Source organism: Ambystoma mexicanum, chromosome 3p (genome assembly GCF_040938575.1).
Source record: "Ambystoma mexicanum isolate Mex_15411 chromosome 3p, UKY_AmexF1_1, whole genome shotgun sequence".
NCBI classification, from domain to species: domain Eukaryota; kingdom Metazoa; phylum Chordata; class Amphibia; order Caudata; family Ambystomatidae; genus Ambystoma; species Ambystoma mexicanum.
This window is the reverse complement of record NC_090925.1, coordinates 1,267,288,450-1,267,307,840: the sequence shown is the minus strand read 5'-3', so window position 1 is coordinate 1,267,307,840 and position 19,391 is coordinate 1,267,288,450. Positions and strand designations below refer to the sequence as shown.

At 44.8% G+C, this 19,391-nt stretch overlaps 1 protein-coding gene across 2 annotated transcripts in view; it reads left to right on the top strand.

The window, feature by feature from the left end:
* DESI1 (desumoylating isopeptidase 1) overlaps positions 1-19,391 on the top strand; it is a 378,189-nt gene that overhangs the window by 341,585 nt on the left and 17,213 nt on the right. For both annotated transcript variants that reach the window (XM_069652770.1, XM_069652771.1), the window contains exon 5: positions 3,194-3,316. In XM_069652770.1, the coding sequence (XP_069508871.1) occupies positions 3,194-3,316 (123 nt within the window). The remainder of the gene's footprint in view (positions 1-3,193; positions 3,317-19,391) is intronic.

Below are 19,391 nucleotides of genomic sequence, written 5' to 3'. Positions count from 1 at the left end.
TGCCTAACAGATGCTATATGGTTGAAACTTTAAAGTGTTGGATTGGGCTACATTGATTTTTAAAGCCATTATCATCTGTATAAGATTCTTGCGCCAAAAGTTGTCTTTGCAGTCCAACCGAAGTCTGCTCCAAAAGGACCAGATCAGCATATAACAACCATTGAATAGGATGACCATTTAGTCTAATCTCATTTCAATCTGAACAAGTGAAACACTGCACTGGAAGAATTTGATTAAGCAGCAAGTGCCCCAAGAATACAGGTTTAACTACTCACTTTGCAGGACTGCCCTTGAACTTAGTAAGGTGGGGGAGGTTACTGTACAGGAATCATGAAATTCAAAGTCTCCTTTGAAGCCGGTGATGGCCAAAACCTATTGCATCAGCTGTAGTAGCTCCACTCTAAAGATTGCGGGGCAATGCAGCCCTATTGAGGTGGCTGTAAAGCAACCATCCCTGCTGCATCCGAGAAGGGAGTCTAGACCCACAAACTAGCTGTGAGACAAGAGGGCGGTGGGAGGGTGGAGCGCGTGCCGGGGCCCTCACACTACCATATTGAGAACAAGGTGGGGTCTGCACCTACTGTAGATTGCAACTGGGGTATAACCTTTGTGCATGATGAACCGTTTAAAGGCGTATGGCTGGTGGAGAGTTTACATCCCACATTGGAAAATTCATCCTTCTTAAGGAAAGTAACTCTTTCTTGCCAGACTTAGAGATCTCAAGAAATGAAAATAAAATGCATCAAATTTAAATAAGTACACCAATAGGCGGTAGAAAACCTCTTAAATACATGGTGCACACGTTCAGCAGATCTGTACCCAAGAGGAGAATTACATAAATGTCCAGGCTTTGCAAGTAATCAAAGCTTACACCATCCAGCAACTGTTGATCCACACCCAATCTTGTAACTTAGAACTAAGACAGACTTAAACAAAATGCTGGAGAGGTTTTCTGGATTTTGTAGTTGGTGAGGTTTGACAAAACATTGCCTAATTTGTACCATCTGTAACGTTTGGGCAGGGGCTGGGAATCCCCTTCCCTCCATGCTCTGGGAAGGAATCCATATGTTTATAAATAGTCGTAAGCTTGGAATGACGTAGAACTGTTATTGTAGGTATGTAACACTTTTTCTCAATCATTTGAACTTTCTCGCATCTATAACCTTTTATGTCTCTTGTTACAAGAGTTGTTTTTCATAGGTTTGAACATCTTAACAGACCTCGGTGTGCACAACCAGAGTTGCATGTTGGTATCTTTGATTCCAGTATTTTCACCACGGATTTTTCACTGCAGATTTTTTGCCACACTTTATTTTACTGTATCTTTCCATCGGAATGCACATGGTTTGTTTGAGTAAGGCAGTATTTTATGGGAAAAGGTAGGGTGAAGTGGTTGTGGTGTGGGGGTCTTCCTCCTGCATTGTACAGGAAAGCAGCGTTAAAAAATGTACAGGAAAAAAATCTGCAGTGAAAAATTGCTCTGTAAAAACACATGGAACCAGCAGCGAAATATAGGGTATCCAGTGATTCAATTACAGTATACTTAGCGCACACATTCTTTACTGCGGAGTATTCATCTGAAAAAAATGAACCCCCATATATAATTGACACCAATATACAGGTAGTAAGTTTGCGGCAAGGAGTCATTTTTATGTGAGGTTGGGGTTGGCGGCTAATGGAGAACTGTGCCCTCCCCTGCACCCTGCATTTTACTGCTGCATTGAGTTGAAAATCTGTGAACACTCCAAAATGAAACATTTTGCATGAAAACATCGGAGGTAAAAACACATGGGACCTGTATTAGAACTGTACAGGTCACTAGAAAGACCGTTTTCAGAGTTGTATGCCATCATGAAGGCCTCTTCAGGAGTTTGGGTTCATCATCTGGGGTATTAATGGAAGACCATACAGCGGCTATTGTCCAAGACAGTGGTCGAAGTGTACGAAAAGAAGCAGTGGAACTATGTTCCCTGCTGGCCCGCCCCACACAAACCCCATCCCCACACCCCCTCCCACACCCAATACAAACCCCACAGTTGGGTCCCGCCTTTCCTCAATTCTACCCTCACCACTGTGTAAAGGCGGAAAGAAACGCAGCAAAACAAAATGCAAAGTTCATTTTAAATGACCTCATTAACTTTATTCTTTGCCCCCACAGCATGCAGCATTACACATCCTCCCCTTTATAATCACCCACCATTCACACCCCTGAAGGGGCATGCTAAAGATTAAAGCCACCCCTCCCACCTATCCCTGATGGAGTGCACTGAAGTGCAATTTCTAACTTCTTCTTACACTTTATTTAAAAATGAAAGCGTTCCGAACGGTTTCTTTTAAAAAATGTTTTTTAAAGTATCGGAACAGTGACACTTAAAAAAAAAAAAAAAAAGTAGAGGAGCTCCGCTGCCACCCACTTCAACCACTGGTCCAAGACGATTTGGGGTTTAAATCCCCATTCACGAGAAGACTGAAGAAGAAGAAGAAGAATTGAGGGGTATGGTAGACATTTAAATTGTTTAGGAACCAGTCCAGTATCTTGAAGGAGAACCAAAGAAGGCAAGTGCTTAAAGACGCAAATGCCTTTGAGTCGCCACCTCTCCCACCCAAACCCATGGAGCAAAGTCAAGATGTGCACGTTCTCTACCTGTGTGCTCTCCAGATCCATGTTTTCCAATTTGACTAGATACTTTGCACCTAAACATCTCCAATCACAGATTCGGACTATTAAGCTTCCTCCCCTCTGACAAGCTCCACCCCTCCTCCCCAGAGCTCCTATGTTCCAAAACACACTATTATTATGTCTCCTAAGAAGTCTGCAGAATGAAGGTTCCTGCTACCAGGTTTGTACAGTCACGACTCTCGACTCCCAAGCACACTCCCACAGGGGCAGCTCTTGGCTCCCTGTGTCACCACGTATGGCTGTGCGTGTCCAGGATTCTCCATTCACAGGTCTTTGGCTCCAAGTTTTCCTTTCAAATTTCCCAAAAATTCTCACTCCCAGCTCCCCCATGGTCTGTTGCCTCCCAAGTTTTAATAATCAGGCTCTCTTAGTTCCTATGCCTCCTAATCATGGTTTCTAGACTCTTGAGCTTCTGTACTCCTGCCTATTCACATCAAACTTTCCAAACCTGTGTCTTCTGGTTCCCGCGCTTTCCTATTAACGGCTCCTTGTCTTTTTTTTTGTTGTCTGCAGCAGTTCCAGCTACAACCTGTTCGATCACAACTGCAACACGTTCAGCAATGAAGTTGCTCAGTTCCTGACGGGAAAGAAGATTCCCTCCTACATCACAGATTTACCATCTGAAATTCTGTCTACGTAAGTGCCACAGTGTGATAGGCCCATGCCTGCGAAAAGACTGATGGAGCTGCAGGGGACGGGGGCTCCATGATAGTTGCATGACAGGTGGTTGATTTGAATAGTACACCAATGTCTGCCTAACATGTGATTGACTCTTCCAAATTCCCCAAAACCTCCTCAAAGGTATTGGGGAAATTGATTTCGCGATTGAATGCCATTGCGCTGCTGAGATCCTCCACTGGATGGCAGTGTAGTCTCATTTCGGTCTGCTCCTCTGATAAATGATTTTAAAAAGATTGGGCTGAGTACTTATCTGCACACACTCGTCAATTGTGTAGATATTACTGAGAAAGCCAGTAGGCCTGGCTTTGTAAACGTAGCGAGTAAAATGATGTTTTCAATCCCACATGGACGAAATAAGACTCTCTACATTTGCAAAGCCAAGCATATTCGTTTTGTCAGTGCTCGTTGTTATAGAGTTGCATTGAAGAGAATTCACAATGCTTCCCTTTCGGGTTCCACTTCGGAATGTCTGCCAGTTTTCCTTGCTCCCCGTCTGCTGTGTAAGAACGCCTCATCCATACACCAGAAATTAGCTGGGTTTTATTTAGATATCAATGAAGGCCCTTTGGTCATGAAACTCTTACACACAAGGTTTCTTGATTAAACAATTATTAATTTGTTTAACAGTCAGTTTGAGTAAGCCTTCTTCAGAAGGGGCAATGTAATAGTAACACACACATGCACTCCAAAATACACACTCTGAGTTCTCCTAAATCAGTAAACACCCATTTGGAATGGCACACGGACACTTCCTACACCCTTGGGTGACTTCAATAGTTAGGACACTGTGGACATTAACATATGACTGTTGCATTTAGGGCAGTACTTAGGAGTAAAGACAGAATAAAACAGGAGATCTCACAAATCTTCTGAAGCAGGTAAGTACTTTTGGTAACCCCCAATGCAAAGCAAGTTAACCCCTTCCTGGAAGGAGGGCTAAACACAGAGTCAGAGGGAAGAAGAGTTATACAGGGGGCCAGGCCAGGCCAAAGTCAATTGGACAAATGTCAAGGTGAGCTGAAGCAATTCTTGCAAGTAGGTAAAAGTCTTGCACAATGTTTTAGAAGTCTGTGTAGAAAAGAAGAAATCAAAGTAGGGCCACAGGCTGATTAGGCTTGTGAGCTAAAGAAGCTGTTAGCAGCTCTACAGGAGCAACCAAGACAAGTCTTCACTGAGAATAAGCGAGGTTACACAACAAGAGCTAAGTTCTCTTAGACTTTACAGTACCCCTTTGGTTAGAAGAAAAGGGCTTTCGCTGGCTTCTGTTCCTGTGCAGCTCTGCAGATCCTGTGTTCCTAGGCCTCAGTCGTGGGCACAAGAGCCCACTGCGCACACACCATCGTGACCTGCCCAAGGCCTTAAGACTTAAACCTTACTGGGCGCCTCCCTTAAATGATCATCCCTCGGTGCAGCAGCGTCGAAAGACGTGCCAAAAAGGGCCAGCCACCCTTTCCAAAACGCTTCACAAGAAGCTTTGTAAGACCCATTCTCAGAGCTCTGACCCTAAGAGAAGGTCTCTCCTCTGCCTGAGGGGTATTCAACAGCCTCTCCCCCTCTGTCTCTGGCCCTGTAGCAGGATCCTGTTCCAGCTGCTCCATCCCTCTACCCCACCCCTGATGAAACCTCTTTGTCTGTGTGGAATAGGGAGAAATTAAAGGCCTGTTTGGAGAGGATGTCTGACTTTATCAACTTTTTAGACAAATTTGTTGACGTTCCCAAGAGGCATCAGCCTATAGATAGTTGCCCTATTCCTTGCAAGTCCCCAAGGCACCACTCTCCAGGTGCATAGTTTTCATCCCGCATAGAGTACGTCTACCCAAGACTCCTGTGAATATATTCCAGAAGATGACATCAATTATGTCCCAGATCAAATCTCACAGGACCCATCTGTCAAGATCCAGATAACTGGGTCTCTGTTGATGACCAGGGTACTTTGCCTACTACCTCTGCCCACAAACCTGACCTGAACAATATTTTCTTTGATGCTCCTCCCGACACTCAACCCCGGGACTCTTTGCCTATTAACGATCAAAGGTTATTCAACACCCGCGTCAGTCAGGCTGCGGACCATTTCAAGATCATAATCCAGGAGCCACTACCAGACACTGATTTTGTTGAGGATATCCTCAAAGAAAAAGTCCCAGTAAGTAAGGCAATTCTTCTACTGCCCTCAGCAAAAGAAGCACCATGCCCCCTCCTTACTCGCACCCCCCATTCACTCGGGGCGTCAACCCTAGAGTTGAGAAGATTTCATCCAGCACCCTTGGATCCTTTATAAATCAGAGGACATGCTGTCCCAGACTCCCTGGTCGTAGCAACCACCAGAAAGCGTGCAGGGTTACCACTGTCCTCGCCCAGGTCACCTCCAGTCAAGGACTGTAAGAAGCTTTATGCTCTTGGTCAACGTATCACCACCTCGGCTGCATTCAGCAATGGTATTGCTAATAATACCCCAAGAGGGGAGGAAGGGTGGGCGCATATGAATCTAAACATATCATAAATACAATTACAGTGAGAAATGTGTGTCTTCTGATGCTTGTGAATCTGCTTAGAATGGCATGCTGTGCATAGACTAGCAAGCAGTACCAGGAGATGGTGGTGGGATGTGTGAAGGAACAGTAGTAAAGAGATGTCTTAGCACCGCTTGTCCCACCTGAGAATCCGACTTAGAATGTGTGTTTAAGCAGTAATGTTGAGTGAAGTGTGACTAGAACTCCTGGTATCTGCTTTGCAAATAGAATTAAGAGGAACATTTGCAATAAAGTCTTTAGTAGCTCCTGTGCCTTAAGTAGAATGTGCTCTAGGCGTAAAGGGTAAATCTCTCTTGGCAAGAGAATAACCTAGGTCTTCTCTTTAGTTTCATAGCAGTGATCATTTGTGATTTCTAACAGCACCCTGACTCCAAGTCCTGCAACAAATAGGGTCACCAAATATACAGTCTAGTTGGGTCTGTTTCTTTAATTCCAGAAAGAATTGTGTAATAATGAATGTTGAGCTTCGTATAGAGTTTTATGCCAGATTGCTCCCTCGTCAAAGCACTTTTTTCATATTATCCAATACCAAGTGTAAAGAAGGGACAAAGCGAGGTTCTTTAGGCATCCTGTGGCCCCAGCTTGGATTCTGATTTGGGATATAAGGAAAAGGAATGTCTTTCACGTCTTCCCTGCTCAATTAATGCTTTGATTACTAACTGTTAATCTTAATTCCTCCCAGTTCTTTTGCTTGTCACAGTACTGGCATATAGAGCAAGTACTCGGACGAGGAAGAGGGACATGGATTATGTCTGGGAGTAATTGGTGTCTCAGATTTAGAGCAACGTTCAAAGTACCCCACTTTTAAAAGAATTGTGTTCATGTTCTAGAACTATGTGGTAATAATGATAGTCAACCAAACTAGATAAGGTGTTCTCGATCTCGTGATTATTTTGTGATCAAAGTGCAGTTTTGGGGAAAAAAAACAGTTCCATGTAAAAGTAGTATCCCTTCCCATCATTGTCCGATTCTGCCTGGACAATTGCATCACTGCACACCAACTTAGAACAACTGCAAAAGTGCAGGTGGTTACACATTAACCCGGTTCCAACTACCTTGCATTAGTTCCTCGTGAGCAAAGGTACTTCTGGTAAATTAAGTCCTGGGACACTTTTGGGAGAAGAAGTCAGGCAAAAAGTAATAGGTAAAAATGCATCAATGAGAAATCTCATATGTAATAAATAAATGGTGCATAATAGGTCATAGGCTGCGAGGCGCAAGCAAAGGCACTCCAAATGCATGCTTCTGACAGAAATCAAACAGTCCTATCACCACTGAGAGAAGATATAGCTCAGCTTCTAAAAATCTGTCCTCTAGTCCACCAAAAGCAACAAAAAGAATTCACTATTAATTGGGCAGAGGTAGACCAAACATGGGAGCAAAGCCTCTGGCTTCTTAAAGAACTGTTGGCAGAGTAATGGTAATAAAGCTCATGAGAAATACCCTCATCCATAGAGCGCAAAGCCTCAATCCCTGCCTCTCCCCCAAATGCAACTGCAACATACCACCGCCTGCACCCACCCTCCTGAAAGGACATCACTGCATTGCACTGCCGTCTCTCCCATCGTCCTGGAACATTTCACTGCACTGCCATATGCAGAGGCTGCCATCGCTTCAATATAACACAACATGTGTACAGTCCCCAACAACCCCCCAACCGCCTACCTTGTCCAAAGCACTAGTGTACAAGCAATACATCACTTAACCTTCCGTCTGGACCTCCCTTTCATTACGGTGGGATGCATCCGATTTGTCCTTTTCCTCAGCCCCAGTGGCAAACCATGCTTCCAGTAGGACCTTCCACTCCATGATTCCCGCATTGGTGTCCTCATGACTAACCTGCACCGCCCCCTTCCAAGCCATTGTTTCTGCCAACGCCCATTTCCTCAGGTCCCTCCACCATTCTGCTATGTCGGGGCCTTTCGGGGACTTGCATGCCTTAGCGATTCTGCTTTTGGCCAGTATATACGCCAGGTCCCGCATCTTGCTACTATGCTTAGCTCTTTTGGGATGTGGAAAATGGCCCAGCAAGCATGCACTCGGAAAAAGTATATCCAGTGCCACTCTTCCCTTATCCATTCTGCTCGTCACTCCTGCCGTATTGCCCCACCACCGGGCATGCCCAAAACATATGCAATATCCCAGCATCTGCTTCCTTGCACCTAGGACATACCTGTGGCGCAGCACCCCGAAACTTAGAAATCCCTTGGGGGATGAGGGGGTTCATGTGTGCCCTATGTTTTTTTATCAACAGTTCTATCAATTGCAGTCTAGCATTCTGCGACACCCTTTTATGGTAGCCCAGTATCTTCACCCAGCGTGTGTTGGTAAGAGGGGCCCCTAAATCTGCTTCCTGTTTATTCCTCGTAACCGAGGGGGTGGTGGGTCTGTTAGTAAGTAGAAAATCATATAGTCGTGATATAGTGTGCCCTCCCTCTGCTATGTCATATAGAGTATCCACTACAGAATGTTTTTCTTTCATCTCCCTATGCGCAGGCCATTTGCAGATGATCTCTAATAGTGCAGTGAAGTAGAAATTGTCCGCCGTGTAAACCTGTGTGCTCAGAAAGCTCCAAACAGGGTACAATTGAGGTGTCTTGCAGCAGATATTCAATTGTGGTCACCCCATGTGATTCCCAATTTGTTGTATCCCCAGTCTAACTTGTGCCATGGGTGCTACTACCGAGACTAAAGGGACTTGTCGAAAACGGATCTACAAGACCTATCGCTGCAAGCACCCTATCCCATATTCTGAACCCAAAGGTCACTAGGTACGATCCATGACCCACCCGTGTTTTTCTTTTATTACACACCAATTCCTTCAGGTAATATTGTGCCAGTAGGTTGCAGCATTAGTGTGTCTGGAGTTGGGTCATCGGTGAGCCAATCCACCACAAATTGTAGTTGTCCTGATTTGTAGTATAGCTCAACATTTGGGGCCCTGATACCTCCTTCATATGGTCTTTGTAATGTGGATAGCGCTGCTCTATTCCTACAGTTTTGCCACATAAAACCCCTGCAAATACCATCTAATGCCCTAAAAAATTATTTAGGTACATAAAACGGGACATTCACGAACAAATGCAACAACAATGCTGCTCTTCCCCTTAGCGAAAGAGGCAATTTAGCCCAGAACTTCATGGAGTTGTTGATACCCCCCAGTGCTTTCAGCATGTTATTTGCGTGTTCTATCTCAGGAGCCTGGTATATATTGACTCCTAGATATCTAAAGGTTAGGTTTTGTCCATTGCAGCACAAGGACTGGCAGTGCCTCTTGTTTTATCTTCTGCAATCCAGCTATGGGGAACAAGGCTGACTTATCAGTACTGATCGTGATCCCTGACAGTTTCGCGAACAGTGCTAATGCCTCCAGCAGTAGTTCTAGATTATCTTCCGGGTTCTGGATATATAACAATGTATCATCAGCGTTGTTAGACAGAATTCTGTGCAGTTCCCTTGGGGAACACTACAGGAGCAGCAGTAAACCCAATTGGTAGCAGTCTGCACCACCCAGATTTACCTGGTAGCTGTGGCTGAGCAGTCAGACTTCTCTCAAGAAGTGTAGGGCAGTATGCGGAGTATACACACTAGGGCCAAAACACAGTAGAGCAAACAAACACTGACCAGAGCTTTGTATAAAAAGTATATAGTTATTTATTTAAAACACACTTTTCATTGAAAAGTAATCTAAAACACAGTCGGGTAAGTATATACACCTCCCTTGATAACTATCAGACAAGTCAGGGTTAAAGCACAACTATTTGTTAAGACAGAAGTGAGCGCTTAACCTAGATGGCACTCCAATAGTTTAGGTTAAAGAGGGAGAGAAAAGGCAGAGCATAAAATAAAACAGTTCCCAACACTTTTGAGTTCAGAGCAAGGAGAGAAAGGCAGGTTATACTGTAGAGCCAAAGTTCATAGGCCAGGCCCACTTTAAATGGAGGAAGCAAAATGTGCCCAGGATCACACGGTTTAAAGTGCACTGAAAGTCTTTGCAGAGTGTTCAAAAGAGGTTGGGGGTGATTCAAAAGATATAGTTAGAGGTCTGGGGACAACCCAGTATAGAAGCCAAGGATGTAAGGGTCACCTTTAGCAATCTGTAGAAAGGGAGGCCAGGCAGGACACAGTACCTTAAAGAGAAAGGAAGCTCCAGCGGGGGCAGTTGTTCCTGGCAGTGGTGGCAGTTCGTCGTTCCTACCAGGGGAAGAGAGGATCTTGTCGAGGAGGAAACTTGGAGCCGTTGGACTGCACACGGATGAAACCAGCCGCGGAGTTCCCGATTAAAAGGTGCAGTCCTTTTATTCGCGGTCAAAAGTGGTGAGCTTGGCTATCCGGCCGCCGGGGTGCTTGGTACGGGCGATTCGACCAAGGGCCGTCTTGGGAAGGTGAAAAGGGTGAACTGGTTGGTCCCACCAGCTCAGAGGAAGAAGACTCGTCCAGCAGAAGATCTTCTCTTATCGTCGGGAAAGTGGTGAGGTAGCTGCAGCAGGGCTTCACCGGTGGTGTCGTCGTTGCAGATGGCTCAGCTCCGTCCCTCTTCGGATTCTTGGGTCCTGTGACGACTTCTGAAGTTCCAGTCACAAAGGCCCTGCTTTTATGCAGAAAAACACCCATTCATCAGTCTAGCTGTCAATCACACATGCTAAGTGGTGAGCCGGGCGGCTCACCACTGGGCCAATCAGAGTAGAGTGCGACTTGGGTTGCTAAGGCAACGCAGTCCATGGTGCCAATTCCCCCCTCCACCCTTCCTGTGGAACCCAGACAGAGTGTGGCACCACTTGGAGGGCTTCTGTGGAGAAGCCCGCCAAAATAGTGGAACAAAGGGCTCGACCTTGGTCAGAGTTACAGAGATGGACACAAACGCCATTTTAAAATCGAGTTCTGGCAAAAAGACCTAACCGGTGATTTAATATTAAATAAATAAACCGGCGGTATCTTTAACATTGCACCAAAAAGTGATGCGTTTAAAATTAATGTGAAAATCCCATGGAGAATATTCTGGTGGAATATTTCGCGTGGTAATCACTGCCACCAGCCAGAAACTTGACGAGGGGGAACGGGACAGTGCCCCCTCGAAAACAGACACAGGGGCAACAGGGGCAATCGAATTACCCCTTACCAGTACTTCCACAATATACTGGTTCTGTTCACAATTTTGGACTTGTAAAGCCAACGGTGACTTTACATGCCCTGGTAGACAGTAGTCAGTCCCAGGGTATGGAGTCTATGTTTGGGGGTCACTGTGACACCCCCGTGGTACTGCACTGAGGGTGCTGTGTACCACACATACAGAAAAATAGATGATACCCTATGGAGTAAAAAGAAAGCCCATAAGCACATACCAAGCCAAAGACAGGGAGTAAAAGAGTCTCACTCTTAGCAGGAGAAAAAAACAAACCCCAGAAATCCAGCAAAGCTGCTGGGGGACTCACTAGGTTTGGGAAATTAGCCTTATAAGAGAATTCTCCCTAACAAGCGTACACCGAGATCAAGTGTCTAACGCTGTTATTTTCTATACCCGCCTCCATATATTCTACCCTGAGATATTGCTCTCTGTTCCATGGCGAGGACCTAGAGCAGTGGGGACAGCGGGCAGCTCTGTCTAGTTCCTCTTTCTAGTTCCCGTGCTTCTGATATGCATCACCCTGTTTTCACCCTAGCTATCGGGCTGGTGTATACTAGCCGGACTAATTTAATGTTTGCTTGCCCGAACCTGTGCAACGTTGCGTATAGCCATTCCCATTTCACTGAATCAAACAATTTCACAGCGTCTAGCGTGGCTATAGCACACAGTGCTTCCCAGGATGCCGTGCTGGCTAACACCATGGTATAATCTCCTTAAATTCCAAGATGTGCTTCAGCCTGGCAAATAGCCTGTTTGATCTGGTTGGACTAGAGTATTTATCCCCTTTTTCAACCTACCCACCAATATGGACGTCCGTATCTTGATATCTCAGTTAAGCAGTGACGGGGGTCTATATGAGCTACACTCCATCTGGGATTTATGAGGTTTGAGGAGTGGTATGATGATAGATTCCCTCTGGCTTCGCGGAAGCATACCAGCTTCATATGAGTCAGTGAAAGTGTCGAGCGAATGCAAAGCCAGTTCCTGAGCGCATTCTTTATCAAATTTACTAGGAAGCCCATCTAAAGCTGGAGTCTTTCTCGTGGGCAAAGCTTTTTATTTATTTGAATTTTCTTCCAGGGTAATAGGTGCTTCTAGGCTATCCCGCTCCTCTGGGTTCAGGCTAGGAAGCCCCATCTCGTTTAACACGTCCTGCAAGTGGGACCTAGGTGTCTGATGTTCATCTTGATAAAGGGATCTATAGAATTCTTGGAAGGCCTCATTAATGCCATTTTAGGTGTGGCACAGGTCCCCACACCGTGTACATATCGAATAGATAGAACCTCTATTTTTTTCCTTTTTGTGAAGCCATGCCAGTAATCGGCCAAGCTAGTGTCCCCCCCCCCCCCTTTATGCTGCCTCTCCATGTATTTGGAAAAATTATGTTTGCCCTGTCTCTCCCGGCCTTCTATGCATATTCTTTTTAGTTTTGCAGCTTCCTCCCTTTTGCCCTTTTGTTTCGCAGTGTTGCTCCAATTTCCTTAACCGTTCCTCAGCAGTGGACCACTCCTTGTGAATAATTGCTTGGATGCTGTTAGAGCCCACACCTTGAGCGCTTCCCAAAATGTTCCTACACTAGATACGCTGCCTGCATTATTCTTGACGTAGTCAAGGATGTGCTTCCTGATGAAATCATGTAAAGTGGCAACCTTCCGGAGACTTGCCTCTAAGCTGCCACGCAGGTATCTGTGCTCTAGGTGACACGTACTGCCACCGCAAAATAAGCGGGGCATGGTCCGACAGGACCCCAACTTTTATACTGAGCGCACATGATGAGATGCGCCAACTCCTGGCCCACAAGAAAATAATCTATCCTAGTGTGTACCTCATGGGAGTAATATCCACTGTCTGGGTGACGTGCTCTCCAAATATCAATAAGGTCAAATGATTCAAGGAGCGTATGTAATGTACTTGGCACCTGACCTATCCAGGACTGGGTTAAATGTGCCGTTAATGTCTCCTACCCATATGATATTGCTGTTCCTAAAGGGGGCAAGTCTTGGGTACATTGTTTGGAAATACACTGCAGTGCTGTGGTCAGGGGCATACGTGTTAACAAAACTAGTATCTACCTGTTCAAGGAGTCCCTGCACGAACACCATTCTGCCCTCATTGTCTGTTTTGATATGGTTGACGTTGCATGGCATTGAGGGTGCTATCCATGGTGCTACCCCCCCCCCCCCACCCCGGGCATAGGTGGAGTACAGGGAACCAATCACTCTTCCCTTCCATTTACCTGCTAACAATGCTATTTTCTCAGCAGTTAAGTGAGTTTCCTGTAACCAGGCAATGTCTATTTTACATCTCCTTAAGTATGAGTACACTGTGTTACTCTTTACATAGGAATTCAGCCCTCTTACATTCCAGGTAAGTACATTTACAGATCCAGCCATAATTCAATGCCCCGTTTCACTCGCCCGTACTGCTCCATTTTCGCAAGGTGCGCTTTCCGTTCATAATACGGTGGTCCAGTCCAGAAGAATATGTAGCTCTTTCTTGTTGACACTGGTGCAGGCAAAGCTATTACCCCTCCTCCCCCCCATTAACCACCCCAACTGCCCCTTTAAAAAGAACTGCCCAGCGTCGTAACTCGTGCTCAACGTATCCGCTTCCCACACTCGCCCCAGGTGTACATACCTGAGGCTAGTGCACAGCGGCAGGGCACACAAACAAGTGCCCCAAGCAATATAACTCGGAGGACGTGGTGATCACAGCGTGAGTCCGGTCCTCTCCTGTGTAGTCTATATTGATGATGAGCAGTGACTCCCATCCAGTTGAAAGTTGTATTCGCTCTGATGACCAATTCGTGCCAACCATTCAGCCGGCAAGGGCCCATCGGTTTAGGGGCACCCTTCAGTGCTTCCATATTACTGTTGCAACCCAGGTGGTTCAAAACTAACAGTAAACTGATTCCCCATTAATGCATGGTAGCAGATTATGTTGATCTTCCCTTATGCCTCTCAAGGAACTCTGCTTCCTCTTCCTCGCCAGAATGTATTTTCTCTCTATCCATCCATGCTTGTGATTCTTCTGATAGGTCGAAGAACAAAGATTTGCTTTTATGTATGACTTTTTAAAAAAAAGTTTATTGATGAAAATTTTGTTTTTGATGCTTACGCATCTTTACAAAATTATAGCATTGTACATAAAAGTTACATCCAATAAACAACTTTACATTTTTGATATTTAGTCCATTCAGTTCATTCCCAAAATTACATAAACAGCAATATCATAATTTTTATCAATTTACAGAATTAAAACAGAATTTAAAAAGGACCAAAAACAGATCGTCAAATTACAAACATCATATATAAAAAATCATGTAATACTTTACCTAAATGAAAAGGAAAGAGAAAGCACAAAAAATAGTTTTTTTTTTTTTTTTCCCCCTTTTGATTTTTACAAGACATGATGTATGACAAGGAAAGTAAACATATACAAGAAAACTTGGTAATAACCACACACATACATGCATATGCACATACACATAAATATATACGCATATGCATGCATGTAAATAGTCTTGACCTAGACACCAAAAGTTGTGACTCGATGGAGAGCAGTCTCTGAGCTCGATGATAGTGCCTCCTCAATGATTTTTACCAGGCGTACTGTCGCTAGAATGATAGCATTTGAGGAGCCCCACATACAACGTGACCAAACTAATTCTCTTGTCAGACTCGAGTCTGTCGAACTGAAAGATGTAATCGATTTCACTCTTTCGGTTTCAAAGAATGGACATGCTAGAAAGAGATGTTTTAAAGTTTCGATTACTTCCAATTTATTACAAAATCTGCAGCTGATACTGTTAGTATTATTAGCAGTCCTCTCCCAGTGTTTCGTTCTTACTTTCGTGTGTAATAGATCTAGACGGAATCGCATGTAAAGGGCTCTAGTTTCTGCACAAGGGCAGAGTGTCAAGTATGGTATGGTAGTCTTGTCGATTGCTTGTGACGGAATTTTGCATATTCGGTGAACGATTTGTAGACCGAGATTTGCGAACAGATAGCCGCCCAATCATTCTCGAACAGTCGTTTATGTGCTTTAAATAGTTTAGATGGAAAGGCTTCAGCAGAAATGTTTATACTCGCTAAAATAGAAAGCATACGCTTGTAAAAAGTTCTAATCGATATAGGATAGGCTTCCTGCAACATGATTTTAAAATCCTCATAAATAGAATTTTCAATCGGAGTGCACATTTTTGCAAAGTTCTTTAAAGTGCGCCAGTCATGGCGCACTGCTAAAGAATTCAGCCCTAATTCATGAAGTAATATTGAATTAGGAAGATAATGCGGAAGACCTAATGTTGCCTTCCACAATTTTGCCTGAAGTTTATTTAGAAAGACTGATAGGTCTAAGAGGCATAGATCTAAACTGTACAAAATTATTGCTTCAATCTTCTTAGAATAAAATTCAAACAACGGAAGTAGAGAAAATTTACAGTACCTATGAAAAATCATTTTCATTTGGTTTTGCAAAGATCGTGTTTTATCTGCAAGTGTGATTTGCCAAAAAATAGCAGAAGAATTATTTGCCAAGTTGTAGCCCAGATAAATAGTCTGTTTAACAATTAGAATATTACAAGAATTCAGGTGCCAACGAAATTTACGAGTTTTTATTTTTGAGGAAAGCACAAGAATGTTCGATTTTGTAGAATTTATCGTCAAGTTGTTATCGCTACAATAATGCTGAAAAATATTCAGTTTGTTTTGCAAACCTGATTGGGTACTATCAAAAAGAAGCACATCGTCGGCATACGCAAGCCAAGACAGCTGAAGTTTGCCAAGACGAATTGTATTAGAGAAAGCCGGGTCCCATAGCTTTTCAATGTCAGATAAGTAAAGATTAAATAGTACTGCTGCAAGATTACATCCTTGCTTAACCCCAATTGCAGTAGAAATGGGGGCAGTCAAATTGCCCTGACTCGAAATGCGTACTCTAAAAGATGTTTTGTCATGTAACAATGCGATTAGTGCAACCAAGTAGGGAGGGAATTGCAATCGGAGCATTTTGTTCCAGAGCCTACTGCGAATAACGCAGTCAAATGCAGAGGATAAGTCCAGAGATGCTATAAAGATTGGACCATGGTTAGGACAAAGTACTGCAGCTTTTAAGTGTGCTAGGATTGTGGCATTTAATTGTGTGCCCATGTTCTTTCGAAAACCAGTCTGTGCTTTGTTTAGAATATGATTCTCAGAAATATGTGCTTCAACCTCCTTCAAAAGGAGGAGGGAAAAGATTTTAGATGCCACATCCAAAAGTGCAATAGGCCTAAAATTGAGGGGGTCATTTGTAGGTCCTTTTTTATGTAATGGAATGATAATAGAGCAAACCCACGAGGTCGGAAGATGTTTTTGGATAAAGATAGATTGAAAAATCTTCAAAAAAGTATTAGCCCAAAACAGTGGGTCGTCTTTGATTACACAGGGAGGGAGGCCGTCGGGACCTGCACATTTTGAGGATTTAAGTTTAGAAATGGCAAACAGAATGTCTTCAATAGTCCATGGGCAGCTGACTCCCTTCGAAAAATTTGTGGATACAGCAACCTCTAGGAAGGGGGCGGTATCAGGGATGTACAAAATACTAAACACTGTCAACCTAGGGGAGAGGAGGAGGTTTCGTATTTTCTGGGATGATTTGGCGGGGGAGGAGATTTCGGAGGACGCCTGGGCAAGGATATTCAAGATTGCTTTCCATGGGAATTTATTCACGGCGGACATGGAGCATAACTTTAAGATCCTGCAGGGATGGCATAGAGACCCTGCGAAACTAGCGAAAATGTTCACGGGAGTGTCCCCCGCGTGCCCGAGAGGGTGTGATCAGGTTGGCACGAGAGCTCACATGTGGTGGCACTGCCCGAAAGTCCAGGCATATTGGGCGGAGGTACGAGGCTGGATCGCGGAAATCACTGAGGACATGCTCCCCCAGAACCCTTTGACAATGCTGCTGGGCCTCCCCCCGGAGAATACAGAGATACTTAGATACCCAAGGATGTGGGAAACCATGCTGAGGGCGGGGAGGGTGGCCCTGGCACAAAAGTGGAAGAGCCCAGAGACCCCAACGAAGGAGGTCTGGTTGAAAAAGGTCAAGCACATGTTTCTAATGGACAAACTGACGGCGATGATGAACAATAAACTGGGTACTTTCCAGCAATCTGTATTTTCTTTTGATTCAACTTTTTGAGCCTGTGTGTTGTATTATTAAAAATGCTAATAAAACAAAGTTTAATAAAAAAAAAATAGTCCATGGGCATATCATTGGAATATGGGTAACTAAGTCCATAATGTCTACAGATGAGAATCTTGGTGGGAGCAAGTATTTCTGTGCATAAAAGTTGGACCAAGCAATGCCATCAATCGAAGATTCAAGCGAAGGCCTAGTATGACTTTGTCATGCTGGGTAGATCAGCTTTGGCCGCTGAAAATTGTGCCCGGGACTTCTGTACATGGAAGGTGTAATCGGGATAGACTGCCGAGGCTCTTTATTTCCCCGCCTTGTCTGGAAAAGGTAAGTATTTTTTTGCCTGCTTTCGCATGTATCAGACTGGGAGGCGCACCAGGGGGGCTCCTAGTTAGTGCCATGTGCAGTCTCTCAATTGCAAAGCCTTGTGTGAAATTTCCGGGCCCTATTTCTTGAAGTAGCATGTTTTCTATATAAGTGGTGTGGTCCACGCCGCCTTCTCCTTCCGGCAGGCCCACTATGTGAATATTATTTCTGCATGCACGCCCTTCCGCCTCTTCCACCCTGTTTTCCATTGGGCTTAGCTTCTATTGCAGGACATGTACATTGGTGTGTGTCTCCTGAAGTGTCTCTGTGTTTTCCTTAACCTGGGTTTCGAGAGTAGTAGTGCGCTCCGCCAGTTTCCGAACATCATGTAACAGTCCCACATCTATTTTGACAGCTTCACTTGATTATGCAGTTCCAAGGCATCCCCCCTTTTTCCAGCGTGGGTTCCGTGCTTCCCCTACTATCTTGTTTTGTGGTCTTGGCATAGGCATCCAGCGTCGGTTGGCTCGCCTTCATTTTAGCTGGCTTGGGAGGCATCCACCTTGTGCACCCTGTCCTTCAGCAGGCAGTAATTGATATATTCCCAGAACGCTGCAATGATGCCCTAGGGTTCCACGTTGGGAGTCTCAGTCATGCACTAGGCTGTGTCGGCGTATCTATTTATTAACCCTCTGGGGTGATCTCTGCGAGCCGGATGCCCTCGCTGGTATCTGCTCAGCCCTGTGTGTTAGCCTGTTCTGCTCAAAACGTACATAAGGCAGGAACAGTGTCAGGGCCTTTCCACCTTTGCAGTTCAAATGGGCCCAAGCCTCAGAGGGGTCCCTAGCAGCTGCTCCCATGTTGGCAGTCTATACAGCAACATATATTTATTTGATTCATGACAATAAATATGCGCTTTGCCACACACACAGACGTTACAGGTTACCTTTGCTGGCGCCAAGCATTCAGCAGTTTTATCACCTTGTTGCCTTTTTATTGTGGTTTCACCTGCATTAACACCTTGCTGACAAAATGCAATAAATAGCTTTTCAGTGGACAGGTAGTGTTTCACCTCCCCTACTGGCTGCCTGTCATGTGTTAATTTGCAGCAATTCATTAATATCCTTGCTGCATTCCTTTGTATCCATTATTTTCAAGTCACCAACAGGTGCCTCAGAGTGTTTCCTGAACTGTATTTAAGGGGGGGCAAACATATTGAAATGGACCCCCGGCGAGCTCTGACAACTTTTCCCCTGGACCGGCATTAAGGAGAGTGTCCCCCAGAGTGACCCACAGAGATCACAAACACACCTGAACTCGGAACACATGTGCAGGGCAGAAACATTAGCCATTCAGAATGCTGTGCACATTCATTACATGCATGCTTTAACGATGAGTAGGGTTAAAATAACACCTAGGGCCTCATTACGACCCAGGCGGTAAGGGGTTAACGGCACCGTAAAAGGTGTCGGCGCCGTTAAACCCTTACCGCCTAATTTCGAGGCCCCTTTGCGGGTCCCGACCTTAACGGCTGGTTTTACCAGCCGTTAAGGAAGGAACCTGCAAAGGGACTTTCGAGGTAATTACGGTACCACAATTTGCGGTACCGTAATTATTGCCTTCCCCATTCCCATTGAGCCCTATGGGGGCAAAAATGGGAATGGGGAAGGGGCCAATGGGGAATTACCGCACCGCCAACCTTGGAATGGGGCGGTAATTCCGCCATTCACCATGGGGGAGTTGGTAAAATACCGGCGTCAACCATGGCGCTAATAGCGCCATGGTTAACGCCAAGGTCGTAACGAGGCCCCTAGTGTACTGTGATTGCCACTGCTAAAAAGTAAGGTTCTAAATTATTATGCAAGTGAAGGACATAGTGTGTAGTGCA